At 42.4% G+C, this 21632-nt stretch overlaps 1 protein-coding gene across 1 annotated transcript in view; it reads left to right on the top strand.

The window, feature by feature from the left end:
• Nucleotides 1–8085, top strand: part of LOC115096357 (protein-glutamine gamma-glutamyltransferase 6-like) — a gene marked incomplete at its 5' end in the record, with an annotated part of 32524 nt that extends 24439 nt beyond the window's left edge. The window contains 2 exon segments of the mRNA XM_029610828.1: nucleotides 4607–4740; nucleotides 7422–8085. Coding sequence (XP_029466688.1) covers nucleotides 4607–4740; nucleotides 7422–7575 — 288 coding nt within the window.
• Nucleotides 8086–21632: the final 13547 nt, after the last annotated feature.

Here is a 21632-nt window from a genome sequence, read left to right as displayed (position 1 = left end):
TTTTATGAAACCCTCTATGCGGCTGAGTCAAAACCCCAGGCAACTGTGGTTGAGCATAATTTTTTCAGCTCCCTTGCTTTGCCTACCCTTACTGCTAATCAACTACAAATCCTTAATGCCCCAATTACCACACAAGAAATTTGGGATGGGATAGGGTCAAGCCAGTCTCATAAAGCGCCCGGTCCAGATGGTTTGAATGCTGATTATTTTAAGCTGTTGAAATCGGAACTTGGCGATCCTCTGACGCTTTATTTTGCTGCAGTCTCCCAGGGAGGGTTCACTAAAGAACCCACTACAGCATACACTACCGTCCTCCAGAAAAGAGGCAAGGACCCACTAAATCCGGCATCCTATAGACCCATCTCACTGTTAAATTATGATGTCAAATTGTTCGCATGGACACTAGCCACAAGAATGAGTGGGATTTTACCCCATTTGATATCGGGCAGCCAAGTTGGGTTTGTGAAGGGCAGGAAAGCTTGCAAACACTTACTTAGTTTATGGGTGGCTATGATGCATTGCAAATCCAAGTCCATCCCAGCACTGGCAATCGGTTTTGATGCAGAAAAAGCATTTGATCGGGTGGCCTGGGATTATATGTTCTCCATGCTATTCTGAAGGATCAAGGGACGATCCTTCAGAATATCTCCCAATTGTACTAACAACCACAATCCATTATTGTAGCCAATAGCCTGATGTCCTCCCCCTTTGCTATACAGAGAGTAGTCCGGCAAGGCTGCCCCCTTTCCCCGTTGTTATACATCCTCATGCTCGACCCGCTCTTACAGGCTATTAATGCAGATGTGGGTATTGAAGGTCTAACATTGGGGAAAACGTGTTTTAAAGTGGCTTCATTTGCCAATGACGTGCTCATATTTGTGACAAACCCCTACTTAATTGCATAGCGTCTTAGAGCTGCAGGTCCTATTTGGCCAGTTTTCAGGCTTAAAGATTAATATGGACAAATCAGAAGCCATAGACGTTACTGGCCAGGTACGTGGGATCTGGCCGGGAGTCTTTCCTTTGCGATGGGTTACTACCACAATTAAGTATTTGGGGATACATATTCCAATAGATATTAGTAATATAATATACTGTTAATATTGCTCTTCTGCTTACCAAGACCAACAGAAGTTGAAAGACTGGATGGACTTACCATTATCCTTATCTGGCAGAATACTGCTCTTTAAAATGATTGAACCGCCCAAGTGGCTGTATGTCATGCAAATGCTACTGATATGGATACAGCGTCCGCATATCACAAGGCGCTTCGAGGATTTCTTTGGAGAAATAAAAAAGCACGAATAGGCCTGACATTGTTAATGCGTCCGTTATCTGAGGGGGGTTTGATGTGCCCGAATATCCACCTGTACAATGTCGCCAACTTGCTGTGCTACCTTCAAGATTGGATCAGTGACACGGATGTTTTGAAACCCAGGGATCTATTCCAGGCCTGGTGCCAGCCTTTTGAATTATGCAACCTCTTTGTAGTCCCACAGTCGAAACTACCACCTCATTTAAGCGAATTTCCATACTTTTGGGCATGCCGCGCTACGTGGAAATGCTTGTGTTCTCAGTTCCAAGTTTCGTGGCAGACATTGACATTCGCAACCATTGTTGGCCTGCCAGTCTTTACCACCAGTTGGGAGAACTCTGTTTTTCTTCAATGGAAATTGGTGGGCCTAGTACACTTTCACAGCTAGTAGGCCTCACGGGGAACCACCTTCAATCTTTTACGGAGTTACAAATGAAATATGGATTTTCCACTACTTGTTTCTTTGCCTATCTCTAAATCTGGCATTTTTTACAGACCTGGGACGGACAGTATGCCATTGTCCACTACAGATGTGAATCGTGTCCTCGATCGTCTTAACGATCGATTTCGGCTGGGAGGGGGAGGGAATCGTATTGTTGCCGTTTGGGTGTGTAAAGTATCGTGAAAATCGTTAAAATCGTGAGCCGGCACCCTAAAACCCCCTAAAACCCACCCCCGACCCTTTAAATTAAATCCCCCACCCTCCCGAACCCCCCCCCAAATGCTTTAAATTACCTGGGGATCCAGCGGCGGTCCGGAACGGCGGCGGTCCGGAACGGCCCCCTCAATTGAATCGTGTTGTCTTCAGCCGGCGCCATTTTGCAAAATGGCCACCGCAAAATGGCGGCGGCCATAGACCAAAATGATTCGACTGCAGGAGGTCCTTCCGGACCCCCGCTGGACTTTTGGCAAGTCTTGTGGGGGTCAGGAGGCCCCCCCAAGCTGGCCAAAAGTTCCTGGGGGTCCAGCGGGGTTCTGGGAGCGATTTCCGCCGCGAATCGTTTTCCGTACGGAAAATGGCGCCGGCAGGAGATCGACTGCAGGAGGTCGTTCAGCGGGGGTTCCGGACCGCCACTGAACGACCTCCTGCAGTCGATCTCCTGCCGGCGCCATTTTCCGTACGGAAAACGATTCGCGGCAGGAAATCGCTCCCGGAACCCCGCTGGACCCCCAGGAACTTTTGGCCAGCTTGGGGGGGCCTCCTGACCCCCACAAGACTTGCCAAAAGTCCAGCGGGGGTCCGGAAGGACCTCCTGCAGTCGAATCGTTTTGGTCTATGGCCGCCGCCATTTTGCGGCGGCCATTTTGCAAAATGGCGCCGGCTGAAGACAACACGATTCAATTGAGGGGGCCGTTCCGGACCGCCACCGTTCCGGACCGCCGCTGGTTCCCCAGGTAATTTAAAGCATTTGGGGGGGGGTTCGGGAGGGTGGGGGATTTAATTTAAAGGGTCGGGGGTGGGTTTTAGGGGGTTTTAGTGTGCCGGTTTTCCTGCCCTCCCCTTCCCCCGATTTACGATTTTTTGACGATAAATCGGGGGAATTGGTATTGTATCGTGGCCCTAACGATTTTTGACGATTTAAAATATATCGGACGATATTTTAAATCGTCAAAAAACGATTCACATCCCTATTGTCCACATTCAGGAATTATACAGTTTTCTTACCTCAACTTCGCAATGTAGAACATGTGCTAATATGGTAAAGAAACTCTTTCTCTTGAGCACTTCCAATAGGACAGAAACACTGACGGACCTATGGACTCAAGATCTGAACAGCCAGATCTCATCCTCTCATATTACCATATGTTTCAAAGCTATAGCTACCTGTGTAGAAAATGTGCAACTAAGAGAAACTCAGTACACCTCTCTTGGCTTATAAGTGGAAGTTGATAACGTCACCGGCCTGCCTTAAATGCACCATGGAGAAAACCTCACTACTTCACAATTTCTGGGAGTGTGCACCTATTAGACAATTTTGGACCCAAGTTCTCCGCTACCTAAGAGGCCTCTTGGTGTTAACTTTACCTATTGATCCGAAACTTTGTCTGTTACATCTTATCAGAGAAGTAGTGCCCGACCTACACAAACACTCTCAATGTAGTTTACTGAGCAAAGCCTTTTTGTTGGCGACGCAGACAATTCTTACTCAGTAGGTAGCTACAGAACCTCCGTCGCTGACCCAATGGCACCTCAAAATACACCGATTAGCCATTTATGAGCACCTATCAGCAAAGACCTCACCATCTACAAAAAGATACGACCAGTATTTGGCCATTTTGAATCCGCACTTGCTTTCTCTTAACCCTCGGGCTTGCAGCAAAATCCTGGACTCGACAGTGTAACAACACCATGCCACCGGTATGCTCTGGGACACATCCCTCCAAGCTAACAACATGGACTACAGTCTTGGCCTAGGAGCATTCTCACCGATACTGTCAATCTTTTTCACCTTAGCTCTACCGGGATTGATGCCTACAATCACCCAGGATAGAAGCCTACATAGACTGATGTGATTTTCTCTTTTTTTTTCTTTTTTTCTGTTTACACTAGATAGCGCTAAGGGGAGTTAGGGGGGGGGGGTGGAGACAAGGGGACGGTGGGAAGGGTGGACGATGGCATATTATCCACATCCATTTGAAAAAGTGGTTTGATGTATCATATGTGCTATCATGAACCCTAGATATGATGCTGTGTTTTCCATACCCACCCTCATGGGGGGGCTTGTTGCTACTGATAACGTTATACAGAATGCTGTTGTCTGTTACATAATTGTGAAAAATTATAAATAAAGGTTTAAAAAAAAAAAAGAATGTTCAGTGGTCTTCCAGAAAATAATGGTCAACAATAAAAAATTTAAATATGACCAGAGTGCTTACATCTAGTGCACTGCAGACCACAAAGAGTCAGAATTCGAAGAAAGCCGAGTTGAATTTTACTCCAGTCCCAATTCTGTGGATGCCTTTATGTCTTGGAGCAAATGATTCTTCTATAATAAAGTAGAATTAAATCAACAAATGGAAGATCTCTTTTGTAGTATTGTAATATTTTTGATTGTAATAAGCATGAAATTTCAGAACGGGCCAGGATGGTTCCATATCAGCACTGAAATGTTGCTTCAGATATTCATTGTAAACTCTAAACATTTCATTATCCCTGGGAAGTAAGATTACACATTCATTAAATCTGATTTCAGAGATTGTCACAAAGTGTGGTCATGATAGGAAAGAGCTCGAATTCATTACATTATGAGTCAGAATCCAGATGATGATTTTTTTTCCCTCTGTTCACAGCTGCTTGGAGATGCTGTGGTTGATGAAGTGGTTGAAGTAGAGGTCACGTTAACCAATCCTCTCTCAGAGTGGGTGAAAGATGGTGTCTTGGTGGTCGAAGGCAGTGGCTTGATTGAAGGGCAACTCAGGAAACAGTAAGTAAAGAGAGAAAACGTTCATCTTGGCACTTCTGAGATATGCCAACAAGGCAATGCCGTGGTACAATTAAGAGGGACATTTTGGAGCTGATGCAATACAGTGCGCTCAGCTGAGCGCACTGTATAACCTGCAGGTGGACGCGGGTTGAATAGGCGCTAATCAATCCCCTAATGCAATAAGGGGATTAGCGCCTATACAATGCACATCCAACATGCAGTGAACCTAATAGCGCTCATCACATGTAAAGGCATTCTCTCCGATGCAAAAAAAAATATGTGTGTCTTGGACTCACATTTAGTGATCAGAAATTAACGCCTGCCTGGGGCAAACATTAATAGCTGAGCGCATTTAAAACAAGTACAGAAAAGCTGAATAAAACTGCTTTTCTGTACTGCCTCCTACTTAATATCGTTAAGGTAGGAGGAAAAACTTAAAAAAACAAGTTTAAAAAAAAAAAAAGTCAGGTGCAGGAAACGGACGCCCAACTGACAAGTGTCCGATTCCTGAACCCTGGTGTCTGTTTTCCTAACCAGCAGATGGCCGAGTTAGGAAAACCGATCGGGTTCTCATTAGCAAGGAGGTGCTAGGGGCGCGCAAGCGACCCTAGTGCCTCCTTGCTAACGCGATCCCCCTAATTAAAATATTGCATGGTGCCCCCCTTGGGGGGGCACCATGCAATATAATGCGTCCCAGGTGCCCCCCTTGGGGGCACCTGGGACGCATTAAGAAAGCAGGCGCTGACTGTTCAGTGCCTGCTTTCTACGCACATTTATTGCATTGGCTCCTTTGTATTAAATGCCCCTTCCTGCATTCCATGAGTGGAGCTGAGGGACTGCATCGTAGGAAGGGTAATTCTCAAAGGCATTTCCCTGAAATAGCTCATTATAAAACGGCCCACCCGATATCCAGGTAAATTTACGTGTGTATGTCTGTATCCATGCGTTTACCCAGTCTTGAGTGGGGAGATTCCCGGGGAAGAGACGAGGAGGGGTTTGTACTTACGCGTATACTTTTGGATTCCTGCACACAAATCAGCAGGCCTAATTGTATTTGGGATAATTTTCAAAGCCAACCTATTCATACAAATTTGTTTTGAAAATTTTTTGCTACTTATGGTCCTATCTGCCAACTTCCTAAGACCGGCTGTTAACAAAATGATCCCCAAACTGGATTCGTATCAACACCATATTAGATTGCTGAATTCCAATATATTTGCTTTAATGAATTGAAGAAATTGCTTAGAAGTAAATCCTCATTCTCAAAATCCAAGGTGGCTTATTGTCCAGCCCGGTAAACTTGCTTACTTCGATCTATGCAAGTTGTGAGCTAGCTTACCTTGACGTGGGCTTTCCGAAGTTGCGGGGAGCATCCATTTTGTGCTGCATGAGCTGAGCAGTGCTGACGTCACTGAGCGTTTAGTAGATGCCACTAAGTAATGACTGCGTCCTCCAGCAAAAGCAAAGCTCATAATCCATTTGGGTCTAGACCATGCTGTTGAATTGACTGAGGACTCATCTCACGGGACAATATTTATTTACTCAGATTTGAGAGCTCAAGGAGAGTTATTTAGGTTTCCTCACATTCTCAGCATGAGAAATCTTCTAAAAAGGTTAACCCTGATCATTTCAAGTTGCGTGGTACATAAATTGAAATGTTTTTTGGGTTTTTTTTAGTTTTTCAGAAGTGTATGTGTCATGTTAGGGGTGAATTTTCAAAGGCATTTGCACACATAAAATATAGGTTTATGCATGAAAATGACTTATAAAATTGGTGGGGGGTTTGCGTGCACAAGAGTATGCAGGCGATTTAACAAATACTTATGTGCGCAAAACAAAAAGGTGAAAAGGTGTTGCAGGGTGGGGAGACGTGGGAGCAGAATTTGGATTAACTATTATTTTTAAAAAATACACATGGAAAGTTATGCACTGCACACAGCACATGTGACTTTGTGCAGGTGAGCTTGGGAATAAGTTTGCTTTGAAAACTGGTGTAACTTAATGCGGGTAGCTGCTGCGTAAGTCACCTGAGATATTACAAAATTGCCTTCCCTGTGTGCAGTCTAGTTAACACCGAGTCATTTATTAACAGTTATGGAATCGGGATGGTTGCATGGACAATGACATTAGAGCTTCACTTCAATAGTTCAAACCCATTGCAATAACAATGCATTGTTTCATTTTTGGCATACTTTCCCAAGGGAAAGAGGGATTATGAGCTTCCTGCGTGAGGGTGCTTGTGTTCCTGATAACTTGTTTGTTTCATGTGCTATCCATACCAAATATTCAGGACATGTCAGGGGGCACATAAGGACCCTAACGGGGGTGGGGGTTTGATCCATGGGTATCTATGAACTGTGGACGAGGGCATGAGTGCAACCCAGAAAGTAGGCTGCTTTTGTTGTGGGTGGAGCTTCTAGTGAGTTGCCGGAAATAGTTGCGACATATTCACTTTCCAAAGGAGGAAGCGGAAGAAATGAAATGGATTTTCCTATTTGGATCTGCCAGGTGCTTCTAAAAGACTCAGCCTGGCCGCTGTTGGAGACTGGATGCTGGGCCTGATGCACCATTGGTCTGCCCCAGGGTGGCGCTTATTCTGTTTTTAGGCTTTTATTTGAATCAACCTGTCCTGAACCTAACTGATGACTGCTAACTCATCCTGGGTTTTTTTTCTGTCTTAGGGTGCCATCACTCAAACCAAAGGAGAGCACCTGTGTCACATTTGAAATAATCCCCCACAGGAGCGGGGCCAGGCAACTGCTGGCTGACTTCACTTCTAGAAAATTTTCAGATATTAAAGGATTCCAGAGCATCGAGGTGGAAGAAGGGTACTAATCACTTCATGTTACACGACACTGGGAGGCGCTATATTCTCCAACTAAGTCAATTTCAGCTCACAACAATTCATGTTATCAGAGGCAGGGTTCAGGAAACACAAGATATGTCCAAGTATCCTATTATATTTTATTAAATATTCCATTCTAATCAAAGGGTTTTCTTGGATGTGGGGACCTACTTTGTGGAGTAAAAAAAATGACTCTCTGCAGTTCTGTCATTATCATATGAATTTTTTTTTTAAATAAAAAGGTGCTTTAATTAGAAATGCATCCCATGTAAACCAAGAAGGTATACCTGGACAGATCAATTATGAAATCTGGTGACTGATACTTTGGGAATACTGACTCTACTGAGAACATAGGGACCACTGAGACCGCCTCATGAGTAACACTAGGTGCCTGGCTTGTGATGTTTTTTGTGGACTTTTATCTGGGTTTCTTTTCAGCGCCAGCTGTGTTGGTCGCCTTGACTGTGTCCTCTGGTGACAGATTGCGTGATGTGCTCGTTTACCAAGTGATAAAGTACTCCATGGTGCTAGTGCATCGCGAGCATTTTGTGCAGTTCTCGTTGCCCCATCTAAAAAAAAAGACATAGCAGAACCGGAAAAGGAGCAGAGGAGAGCAATACAAATAATAAAGGGGATCTCACAGTTCCCTTGTGAAGAAAGGCTAAACAGGCTAGGAGGATGCTTCAGGGTGGAGAAGAGACAACTGAGAGTGGATATGATAAACGTTTGTAAAAGCATGTGTGGGGTGGAATGGGTAATAGGGGATGGTTATTCACCATTCAAAAACTTCTCATACAAAAGGATAATTTATGTAAAACAAATCGTAAAAAAAACTCTCATTCACTGTGCTGTTGGGCTGGAATCTGTTGCCAGACGACGTAGATGGGGCGGCTGGGATGGCGAGACTTAAAGGAGGTTAAGACAAGTCGTTGGAGAAAAGGTTCATGGAACATTATTGGCCAGATAGACTAAGGAAAACCATTAATATCCTTGGAAGTGAGTAAAAAAAAAAAAAAAAAAGAAGAAGTCACTGTCAGAGAGAGGATGCTAGCCTCAATGAACCTTGGATTTTCCCCCTATTGTTATCGGACCCATCTTCCCACTCTTCCTAGCCTGGTCACCACAACAACAGTCCTGCGTCTACAAGCCATGTATCAGGGCTTCTTCCAGAAGGGCTCAACAATTACCTTCCCCCACCCCCTATCCCCGCCCCTCCAAGGTGCCGTGAACACTGCCTCTGCACTATCCCTAGCCCCTGCCGACCCCAATGCCGAACCAGGGACCTTCCACATGGCAGTGTGCAGCACTGCTTCTGAGCCACCAGACTGGTCTGCGTCAGTATTTCATATGTTAAGAAAAACTGTTTTTTAAAAAATATATATATACAGTAACCTTGTTAAAAACATTTTTCTTAATTGTAAAGAATTTTCACGATACTATCCACTGTAAAAAGGTTGTAAAGTATATCTTTTATTATATTGTATTTTTTCCTTTACTATCTCTACAGCAGCTTTGTCACATGGCTGCATTCTCCCCTGGTTGAGTCAGGAACGTTATAGAGTAGAGATGGGTCATCGCCAATGCATTTCTGTAAGTTACCTGGGGCACCATAGGCAACTTTCTCCCTGCCAGAGATGCTTCACCTGTTTCACAGTTTGAACGGCACTGGACCAGCAGCAGGTCACACAGGCTATGCGTCCCATTCAAACTATGAAACAACTGGAGCACCCCTAGTAGGTGTTGGTGGTCCCCTTGCAGCTTAGAGGGAACATTGGTCCTCACTTTGCAATGAGGGTTAGAGAAGAGGCATTTCTCGTAGTCAGAGAACTATAAATACTGAAAATCCTGGGCCACAGACTCAGTAGCTCTGACAAGCAAAAAATAAAAATAAATAAAATTACAGGAAAGGTAGAAAACCTTTTTTTGGAATGAAGAAAAATGGCTTAACATTTTTGGCTGTGCCTCTAGGAGATACTGGTGCTTTCAAGGCAGAATGTACTGGTATATTGAGATCTTAATAAAATTAGGTGAGAGTGTCCCTTTTTGTTGCAGTTTTGTATCTGTCAACACCAATACCAACACAAACACTGCACTCAGAGGACTCAAGCATCGGTATCAGCAAACCAACAAGGTCAGCAAGTAATACATGAGGGATGAAGTTGTGGCCTAGTGGTCACAGCAGCGAGCAGAGAGCCAGGGTAGCCAGGATTCAAATCTATTACGTTCCTTGGACAAGCCACTTTCTCCCCACCCAATTCTCTCAGGTACAAACTCAGGGACCTATTTACTAAACGTTTTCTTCCAGTGTGTGCTGATGAGAAAAATACTTAGTAAATAGGACTTACGTTTTAAGTCCTCTGCAGTCAGGAAACTACCTGCAGCACTCAAATGTAATTCACCTTGAGCTAATACTGAAAAGATATAAGCTACGTGCACAAACAAAAGATCATTCCAGGTGTGCACATACGCAGCCATTGACAACCGCCAGTTTGCAGGGACCCAGACAACTTAAACCATGGCGTATCCATAAACAGTCAAAATATCAACATGGAGGGCGCGTCACAATGTAACTGGACTGACTTTATGCATGCCATGCAAAATGAATGCATATGTCAAGAGGCAATGCATATTACCCTCAGGTACAAAGAGACAGCTGTCGAAACCCTCGGTCTGTCACACACACTCCAAAATTAGTTTCCACTGCCTTCACAGCCCCTTTCACCTTCCGGAGCCACCACAGAGTGGAGAAAGGCCGACTGGCTCACTGCACCCGAGGAGCAGCAAGGTTATGGCTGTGATACTAAATTTAGACACTTAAATTCTGAGCAGTCAGGGGAGGAGGGGAAAGCAAGAAAGTTACCGTAAATGGATGTCACCTACGTTGGCCTTCTAAATACACGAATGGCCATAGTAGACTGAAATTTGTCTGATCTCCCTTCCTTCCTGCTTTCCGACTGTATTAAATATTTGCAAAAAGGTCCCGCAGCCCAATCTTCACACTTTCTGCTCTCCTGCCGGGGATCAAAACAGGCAAAGTGTCTGCCAGAGATCCAGCTTGCCCTCCGCCCCTCTCCCTCCCTCCTGTACAAAAATGAGAAGTGCCAGCAACGCTAGAGAAAGGGTAAGAGAGAGGATGAGCTAATATCAGGCATCCACAATGGTAATATGTACAAAAAGAAGGTAAAACGGGTATTGCCTATACAATTAACAAATCCAGATACCCGTATATTATATTCAAAGCTGTTATCAAAGATATTGCTTCGCATTTGAGCTAATCTGAGGCATGCAAGGATTCTTTAGCACTAAATTACAAAGGTTGGCTCAAAATGGAGCAGAATCAGTGAGACGATTTCTAATTTACTAACTCTTATGTTCCATATTTTTTGCAAAGATAATGTGGGAGAGGACATATATGTGTGTGTGGGATGTGGGGAAGCTTTACTTTCAGACCTTTGGTGCTGGCAAACATTCCGATACAGAAAAAAGTGCGGGAGAGCCGGTGAGCGCCCGCTCTCCTGACACGTGACCAGGCCACTCTCCTGTGCGCGAGATTTAGTATCGGCCCGCATGCAAATAAGAGCCCACGGTAAAAGTAGGTGCTAGGGACTCTAGAGCATCCCTAGCGCCTCCTTTTTGACAGGAGCGGCGGCTGTCAACGGGTTTGTCAGCCGACGATCAATTTTACCGGCGTCGGTTCTCGAACCCGCTGACAGCGACTGGTTCGGAAAATGGACGCCAGCATAATTGAGCATCCATCTTCCAACCTGCAGGCCACTGGCCGATTTTTAATTTTTTTTTTTTAATTTTTAATTTTTTTGGGGGGGGGGGGCCTCCGACTTAATATCGCTATGATATTAAGTCAGAGGGTGTACAGAAAAGTAGATTTTTCTGCTTCTCTGTACACTTCCCCGGTGTCGGCCAAAATTAACGCCTGCCTTTGGGCAGGCGTTAATTTCTGAAAGTAAAATGTGCGGCTTGGCTGCACATTTTACTTTCTGAATTGCAAGGGAATAACTAATAGGCCCATCAACATGCATTTGCATGTTGCGGGCGCTATTAGTTTTGGGGGGGTTGGCAGAGCGTTTGACACGCTATTACCCCTTACTTTATAAGGGGTAAAAATAGTGCGTCGAAAACATGCGGCCAAACGTGCAGCCTGATTGGTGGCGAGTTTTTCTGGCTTTCCTCCACTCCTCTGTAGCAACCTCAGCCATGGGGCAGGTTCAAGCTCATCTCTCCAATCCTATCCCTTAGGCACATAATGCCATCTAGTGGAGACACATACGTATCGAAAAAGGAATAATATGAGAGCGAGAAAATGAACCGAAGGCAATCGTGTTCAGGAGATGGGATTTATGAGATGCGTAACACCCAGTTAGGCACTTCTGCTGAGATATACACTAATCCTTCAGCCCTAGTCTTGAACTCAGAAGGTGACTTTTAATCACAGGGCCTCCTGGACATCCATAGGAGTCCTCGCTCGCAAACCCCTGAATTTGACAGTCTTGACTCCTTTGTGTTAAATCAGCACTTGAGTAAAAAATGCTAACAGATGAATGAGGAAACTGAATATTATATTATAATGCATTATTACTGTACTGAAGATGTCACAAGATTTCCTGCATCCGCTTTTAAGGTAAAGTGATCTTTGCAGGCTTGTGTTGAAAAGCCTAGCCAATCTTTCCCCACAGCTCTTACAACTTCTCTGTTCTTTGGTTATTTCACATGGCTAGAACAGAGAGTTCTGAGATTACTCCATTAGCCTCTAGCAGAGCGCTGATTCTGTACCATTGAAACCCAGCGCAACTGTGCTACGTCTTCTCTGATTGACGAACTGAACACAGATGCACTCTCAGTCAGTTTCTGAAACCAAGTGATACAACCCCGTTCCCCTCCCCGAAACTTCATTTTTGTTTTCCTTTATTTGAAATGGCGTGTACTATTTCATAAAATGCAATGGACCAAAAAACAAAACAAACCGAAACATTAAAAAAACAAAAGTAAACAAAAAAAATGTGGTCTCACTGTTGATCTATACAGAGGCATTATCGCCTTTTACTTACTAGTTATGCACCCTAGTCTTCTACCAACTCAAGCCACTGCCTCGCTACTCGGTTTCACTACCTTGAGATGGTCTGCTAGGATCACCCTGAAACGTCTCTCCTGATTACTGGTATTTTAGCCATCAAGTGTTACTCCCCTTGTATATATCTGTACCCCAAATGCATGATCCTGCTTTTTTTTATTGCACTGAATTTTAGCTGTCAGTTACTCAAGCACGCCTCGGGATTTCTTTGATCACTTCTTTTGTCTCCTCCCTCAGGGCTGTCCACTCCATGGTGGATTTTGGAATCATTTGCAAACACACAAACTTTTCCTACTAACCCGTTTCTGGTATTGCTCATGAAACTAGTGAGCAGAACTGGCCCCAAGACAGATCCCTGAGATACACCACTGATGGCCCCTCCTTTGTCTGAGTGTACTCCATTTATCACTGCTCTGTTGTAGAGATGTGCAGCCCCCAAATTTTAAGTTTGGTTCATTTTCTCATTTCAGGCAGGGGTGGGGGGTGGGGTTGTGTAATTTTTTGGTTCTTTAAATGTTTGGGGGATTTTTTTGTTGTTGTTCAGTTCATTTTCCAAAGCAAAGAAAAACACTGAAATGCAAAAAAAAAAAAAAAAAGAAAGAACCAAATACCCCCCCCCAAACAAATCATTTTAAAAAGGGCCCCCCTCCCATGATCATGGAACTTCTCCTCCTCCTCATTTATTTATTACACGATCTTCCAGCGAGAAAGAATTCAAAGCATGTTATAAAAAGAGGAGGTTAGTCTTGGAAGAACCAAGCACTCTGCTGGACACAAATTTTGAACAACAAGCAGTATAATAGACAACCATTTTTAAAATAAGATGTTTATATTTGACATAGTAAAGCATCAAAGTAGGTAGCAAACTACTGATAGAAGGCAAAAGGGGTGAGGGGTGCTGGGGGGAGCAAGTCTGAGTCAGTTTAGGGAAAGCTTCCTAAGGTGCTATCTGGTAGACAGAGCTTAGGTGACATGGAGTGGTGAGGTAGTTACTAGGGCTTCTGTACCAGATCAGTGACTCTAGAGAATGTTTGAATTCAATGCAAGGGGAGGGGGAGCAAACAGCGTAGGATTGTCCGTACCATAGTGGAGAAGGTGACTGAGGGAGTACACGATTGTGTTAAAGGAACAAGAAGTGGATCAGGGTCAGGGGGATTTTCAGGCATTGCTCGGAGAGAGCTAGCGTGAGGATCCATGAAGCTCTAATTGGGAAGGGGAAGAGTCTGACCAATGGGGGTCAGTTTATGGTCCAAAGGCACCAATAAACAGCCAGGTTTTAATCTCTTCCTGAAAATGAGGAGGTCAGGTGCAAGCATGATGTCCAGTGGTAATGAGTTTCAAGGGTTGGGGCTCATCCTGTGAAAATATTCTCTTGTGATGGAGAGCATCATTTCCTTGGAAAACACTACAGTATCACCACTCGAGTGTGAGGCAACGTGCACAGAGGGTGAGAGGGGGTGTACAGGGACAGTTTGTCTTTTAAGTAGGGAGGTGCTAGGCCCTTTAGTGCTTTGAAACCAGGACTAGGACCTTGAAAATGATGCAGTAAGAGATTGGAAGCCAATATAGTGTTTTTAGCAGCAGGGTGAGCCATGCGAATTTGCTGGTCTTAAGGAGGCACCATGCTGCTGCATTTTTGTATATGTTGTAAGCAGTGATTTAGCTTTTTCAGGAGGTTGGCATACAGGGAATTTCTGTAGTCCAGGTGAACAACTATGAAGAAGGCTGAGTTGTCAAACAGTAGACAAAGATGGTGAAGTTTACGTAGTTGATGGTAGGCAGACTTTGTCACTGCAAGTCAAATCATTACTAAAATTAATCCTGCTATTCACCCACGTGACCCATTTCCAGCCAGTTTCTTGAAACAAGTACACAGGGTTGTCACTCAGACAATCACAACATTAATTTAACCTGTCTCTCTCAGAAGAAACTGTTCCAAATGAGTTAAAACAAGCAGTGATAAAGCCAATCCTAAAAAATAAGAAGGGTAGAACTGACGATTGGGACAATTATCGCCCAATATCCAACTTGTCTTTTCTAGCAAAAGTTCTTGAGAAAGCAGTGTTGTCCCAGCTTTTAAATCACCTCAAAGATCAAAATATCCTCTCCCCAAATAAATTTGAATTCAGGAAACATCACTCAACTGAGACATTACTCCTCTCATTAATGGACTCGGTTTTATGAGGGCTTGACGAAGATGAATGTTATTGTCTTGTGCTAATTGACTTAACGGCTGCCTTTGACACAGTGGACCATAACCTGATATGCCATCAGATGAGAAACATTGGGATAGTTGGCAGGGTTCTCAGATGGTTCTTCTCATTTCTAACAGAACATGCCAAGTCAAACTGGGCAACCATATATCTTACATTTTCCAGAGTGATACAGGTGTCTCTCAAGGCTCAGCCCTCTCAACATTATTCAATATTTACATGCTCCTACTGTGCAAATTACTGATGAATCTAGGAATAACTTTCTTCTTGTATGCCAATGACATACAGTTTTACATCCTATTCTCCAAATCATTTGAAAATACAGCTTCATTACTTTCTACCTACATGAAAGCAATACAACAAGGACTTTCGCAACTTAAGCTAACACTAAACCCTTAAATGACTGAAATCATTTGGCTGAGCAGAAACTTATCAGTAGTGAAATCATCTGCCTTAAACCTGGGTAACTTTCAAATTAATCCCTCAAATCAAGTATATGATTTAGGTATATAGCTAGATGAGAACCTCACAATGAAAATGTCCATCAGTAAATCAACCAAGTCAGGTTACGCCAAGTTGCGGATACTACATCGATGTAAACCATTATTAACTTTTCAGAACTTCCGTACTGTAGTGCAAACTCTAATCTTCTGAAACCTAGACTACTGCAACTCCTTACTACATATACTAGGCCTTCCAGGTTGTAACTTAAAACCACTATAACTATTACAAAATGCCTCGGCAAGACTCTTATTAGGATCTAGGAAACATGATCACATTACACTCTCACTGATCTCACTGCATTGGTTATCAGTACAATCCAGAATCTACTATAAAGCATTAACAATAATATCCAACATCATTCACTCAAATAATACCAGCCTGTTAAGAGTGACACTACAACCATACAATCCACAGTGAACACTAAGATCTCAAAATAAAGGACTATTGACTATTCCGACAATATGGAGCACACATCTAACACAAATAAGAGATTATATATTCTTTTAGCAGGTCCAAAACTCTGGAATGCTATGCCTGAGACGTTACATATTTTACTAGATAGAAAGAAATGTAAATCTGAGCTAAAAACATGACTATTCAAAACCTCTTATAATATAACTTAAAAACATCTGAAAATACAGAGCCACAGAGACAAGGACAAAAGATAATAATCTAATCATGAAAAATAAATCAATCAAGAGAATGTAAGAATCTCAAAACAATCCACTAAAATGTGAAAACTATCACCTCATTTTAATTTTCAATACTCTTTGCCTTAAGTACTAGATTAATTAAGAAGATGTACTAGAAAAGTTAATGATAAATATTAATGCCTATCTATGAATACCACCTTTGTAACCAATTGTTTGTTTGTTGAGTTATAACTATGAATGTCACTTTGTAAATCGCTGTGATCTGTTCATGGAAGGACGGTATATAAAATGTTTAAATAAATAAGTTGAGCTTCACACGAGAGTTTTGAGTGTAGGACGAAGCCTAGGCTTTGGAATTGGTGGTTGAAAGGAGTTACTCTAGAGTGAATTTAAGTGTAGTCAGTTTTCCAAATCCAAAGACTTTAGTCCTTTGGGGGTTTAGCTTTAAGCTTGTTTAAGTGAAGTCAGCTTGCTATTGAATTCAGGCAATTGTTCAGGTTTGAGATTGCCTGGTCAGGGTCAGAGCCTAAGGGTCACAGTAGCTGAATTATTCTCCTGTCCAGCTAAAACTGAACCTGGAGTCTGGCCTGCCTGGCTGGGCCTAGGTGGGGCCAATCGATCTCCCCCCCCCCGATTCCCACTTCTGTCATTACAATAAAAGCAAGCCCATGGCTTGGGCCTACCCAACTGGATATCCCAGCTAGGACCTCTTTATGATCCTCCCACTCTCTGTTAATATCTGCCAGGACTGGAGAGCTCTCTCCCTGGCTCCAAATTACCCCCTTCCTGTGATTTTCTGTAACCCGCCCTGAACTTTGAAGGGCATGGGATGCAAGTAATTTTAAATAAATATTGTAAATAAATAAAATTCTTAAGGGCTGGAGTGAAGTCCACTCGCTCCTTCCAAAGCTACAGGTGCTTTAAAAATGGAACCATGCACTTGGTGGACAGCTCAGAAGTGCCATCACTTCAGTGCCTGTCTCTGGTGCAGCTGTCACCATTTTTAAAGCACCTGTACTAGGGGCAGGAATAAATGGACTTTGATCCTACCCTTAGGATTTTACAGAGGACTGCCCCAGCAGATTTTAACAGGGGCAGGAGGATCACAGAGAGGCCCCAGCTGGGCCCTGGGATGCCCATTTGGGTAGGCCCCATCCCAGGCTCATTTTTATTGCAGTGGCAGGAGTGGGTGGTCAGAGAGGCCTGGGGAACCTCCTGCTGGGCTTGGAGAGGCCCAGCTAAGCAAGCTTGGAACTGGGTTCAGTTTTAGCAGGGCGGGAAGGTAATTCCAGAGCTGTACATTTCCAGTGTTTTTTTGGCAATGAATACAAAAATACCCCAAAATTTCTGAGTATTTTTAGTTTACAGCCATTTTCAGTTCGTTCCATTTGGAACAAACAGAAAATGATCTCATTCATTGCATTTTAGGCATTCGTTAAAAATGAATGCACATCCCTACTTTGTTTACCACTTCACCAGTTTCTAACCCAGTCAACCACCTTGAAACTCACCCCTAGGCCACCTCCTATATAGGACAGTATTAAAAGCTTTGCTGAAATCCATCTAGTGTATGTCTCTAATCTAGTCTTAAGGTCATCCAGTCAATGAAATTAATCAGATTTGTTCAACACAATCTCTCTCTCTCTCTCTTTGGTAAAATCACGTAGCCTCAGATCCCACAACCTGTTGGATTCAGCATCACCTTTTTCTGCATCAGTTTACATCAAGGTCAAACTAATGTGGTTACTAATCATAGCAATTGTTTGTAGAAGAAAAGAATATAGTGTGTCACAACTGAAATGGAATACAGTGTACAACTGAAATTCTGATAAACAAATATAAATCTCTAGATTAGCCATAGTCTAAAATCTGACTAAACAAACAATTGCAGTTACCTCACTGCTTGGGGACAGAATAAGCCTATTAGCCCTTGAAATAACCCAAAACAATGACAATGATTAAATCTTACCAGAGGATTCTCTACATTCCTTCTTAACTCCTCATCTCCTTTTTCCCGGACTGCTATAACCTCCTCTTTCTGGTCTGTCTTGCATACCAGGTCTCCTTCTGATTGGGGAGAATTACTCAGCAAGTCTGTTAGGTCACTAGTGAGTACCCTAGTGGCAGGCTGCTAGAGGAAATTGACTTTTCATTTGGCAATATATGCTCCCTCATAGTCAACCTTCATTTCTTCTTAATCAGCCTCCATCTGTTTTATAAAGATACATATACATATATATATATATATATATATATATATATATATATGAGATGTGCATCGTTTTTTGTGTTCGTGTCGTTCTTCGTTTTTTGGCCGCCATGGAAATTGTCATTTTTTTTCGGTTCGGGTCTTTTTTTTCATGAAAAATCAATTTTTAGTTAGTGCGCGCTAACTCCTGTTAGCGCGCACTAACAAAAACCGTTAGATTTTGTTACTTTTTGTTACTTTTTGTTAGTGCGCGCTAACGGGGAGTTAGCGCGCACTAACGGGGAGTTAGCACGCACTGACTCCCGTTAGTGCGCACTAATCGGAAAAACAAATTTTTGCGAAAAAACGGGAAAATCCTGATTTTTTTCGGGCTCCCTGAAACATGCCGAATTGGACAATTTCATTGCAATTTTCCAATTCGGAAAAAACGAATGCACATCTCTAATATATATACATATATATGTTTATCTAAAAGATAGAAAAGCAGCTACCACCCCTATTTGTTGTTACAATAATTTAAAAAAAAAGACTGATTGCTAAAGGCATCATCAAAAATTTGCTTTATATGAAAATTAAGATGAGATCATCACCTGAAAAAAAAAGAGAAACCACACCGGTCATCATTATCTTTCAATCTTCCTATTTGTATTAGAATGAGCCTTGTTTCATATTTTTTCAATTGAAGGTAAAAAAAAGCTACTGAAAATGAAATCCATCAGAGAGATTCCTTAGGGCATTGATATAACATCCACACACTCTGATTTTATGATTTTTCAGGTGTACCAGCTCTTTGAACTCCATATTATATTTGTAGTTTCAATGTAATTTATTCTTGATGCAAGTGTTGTTGCTGAAACGTGGTCATGTTGGGTTGTCTATTTTAATGATATATTTTTGTTGTATACCACATTGTATTATTTGAACGTGTATATTAAAAGGTTTTATATTGATATTGTCATTTTTGTAACATTTATATTTATCATTTATTATTAATTGATTATGTATTATTTACTTTTATTATTTTCTATTTATTACTTCCTTTACCACTGGGTTCATCTGTAGGCATAATTTTGCAATAATTTGCTTCGCTATACAAATTTTTGCTGGTCAAAGACCCAAGGTGATAATCATCTTCCTGTCTGCTGAGGACCTTGGGATGGCTCAATCTCCCCTTATTTCATGGCAAAGGTAAGAAGGCCCCATCCAAGTCATAAAGGCAAGGAAGAGCTAGACCTACCCAACTCAAAAGGCTAAGAAGGCCCCATCTGAGCCATAAATGCACAGACCAGAATTCCCCCTCTGACTTTTATTTTCATTGAATAGCAAACAAAGGGCTCACCCAAATAATAGAAGTGCATGAGCAAACTGCTCCTGCCCTACTGCCATCATAAGTGAACATAAACAAAGCTCCATTGAAATAAGGTAAAAATAAACATTGCTAAATCATATGTTAACTATAATATATGCCCAGATGGATCCCTTGAATTCATCAGTCACTATGCTGTGACAAGGATACCCCTAAATCCACCCTTTCCCCTCTTTCCTTCTGTCTACCTTACCCTTTGTCCTTATAAACTAAAAGAATCTAATTCAGCTAAGGGCCAGACACACCTCATTAGGAATGGGCCAGGAAAGCAAGCCAGTGGATGAGGGCAGGAAAAGAGACAGAGCCAGTCCATATTCAGCCTCTATAAGGCTGCTGGGATATGGGATGCCTGCCCCAACCACCCCAACCCCCAGTGCATCTATTGACCTGATTTCTTCTGATCTTGTACTTTGGGCCTTGGTTTATGTCAGATGTCAGGCTGCCATTTTAAGGAGTTCTGGGAGATGGGAGATGCTGAACTATGCTGCAGCAGACAGATTGTGCCCTCGGCCACAATATAGCATCACAATTCAAGTTCTAGTAAAGCCTCCAAATGCCTTATTTTAAAATATGGATTCAAAATCTCACCAATATACACTCACCACTATCTGTCATTCTACCTTTATTATATATCCCTGAGATCTTCTATGTCACATAAAAATGCAGTCTTTAATGAAAGATAATGAAATCCACCTACAAATATTTACATCATGCATTCTCTCCTATGATAGCTTGCACACACACCCATTATATATTCATCAAGCACAAAGATGGTCTTTGCAGCGAGTAAGAATTGCCCACAAACAGGTATATTCCGTGGTTTACGCGAGCCCTTCATCCCAAGTCATTAATTCAAATCCAGCCCAAGCCAATACGCACCAATAATCATCTGATTTGAATTGTAAGAGATTTGTAAGGCAAGATTTCTCTTGGGAAATTCATGCTGGCTGTGTCCCATTAAGCCATGTCTATCTAAATATTCTGTGATATAATTGTCAGCAATGGCTTTATTTTCCCTAAGTGCCCCTTTAACTCCTCGATCATCTAACGGTCCAACTGACTCCCTCACAGGCTTTCTGCTTTGGATATATTTTAAAAAGGTTTTTTTAATGAGTTTTTGCCTCTACAGCCAACTTCTTTTCAAATTCTCTTTTAGCCTGCCTTATCAATGTCTTACATTTAATTTGCCAGTGCTTATGCTATTTCATATTTGAATGAAGATCTTTTAGTTAAAATAGCCTCTTTCACCTCACTTTTTAACCATGCCAGCAATTGTTCGGCCTTCCTTCAACCTTTCTTGATGTGTGGAATACATCTGGATTGCACTTCTAAGATGGTATTTTTAAACAATGTCCATGTCTGTTGCATACTCTTTATCTTTGTAGTTAAACCATTGTCTGTGAACTTTACTGTGGCTCCTATGGGACTTGAGAGTTGGTTGTCTATCCTGTTTTGTATTTGATTTAATGAATTTGTCACAATGGTACCACCTAACCAACTATTCCCAGGGAGTAGGTTTGAGCAAGGTGGGTGATGCAGGAGGATTAATATTTACTCTGTTGAGGAGTCCAGTGCCTGCTTGGAAGAAGAGGAGCCTGCCATCCAGAGAGGGGATTTGCATGCCCCTCCCCAGTAGAGGAAGCACTTTGGCTGTAGGGCACTACAACGAATGCAAACTCGTTTGCTGAAAACTCCATAGGCATGTAACCACTAAAAGGTTTGGACTCCTTTTACCAACAAATAGTTATATAGGGCTAATTTTCAAAAGCATTTAGATGCATAAAACCCAGGTTTCTGCATGCAAATTGACTTTTGAAAATTGACCTGGGGTTTGTAAAGAACATGCGGAAGAGATTCCATGCTTACTTTTATGCACACTGTAAAAAGATATTCCAGCGGAGGCGACGTTAGGGCAGGGAAATCATTTATGTATGTACTTTTGATTTTCAAAAGAATGCACGTAACGGTTTGTGTTAACATTTGCTCATAAAGATTTGTGTTAACATTTACATCTGC

Source organism: Rhinatrema bivittatum, chromosome 8 (assembly GCF_901001135.1).
Source record: "Rhinatrema bivittatum chromosome 8, aRhiBiv1.1, whole genome shotgun sequence".
NCBI lineage: Eukaryota > Metazoa > Chordata > Amphibia > Gymnophiona > Rhinatrematidae > Rhinatrema > Rhinatrema bivittatum.
This window is presented reverse-complemented; position numbering and strand designations above follow the sequence as displayed.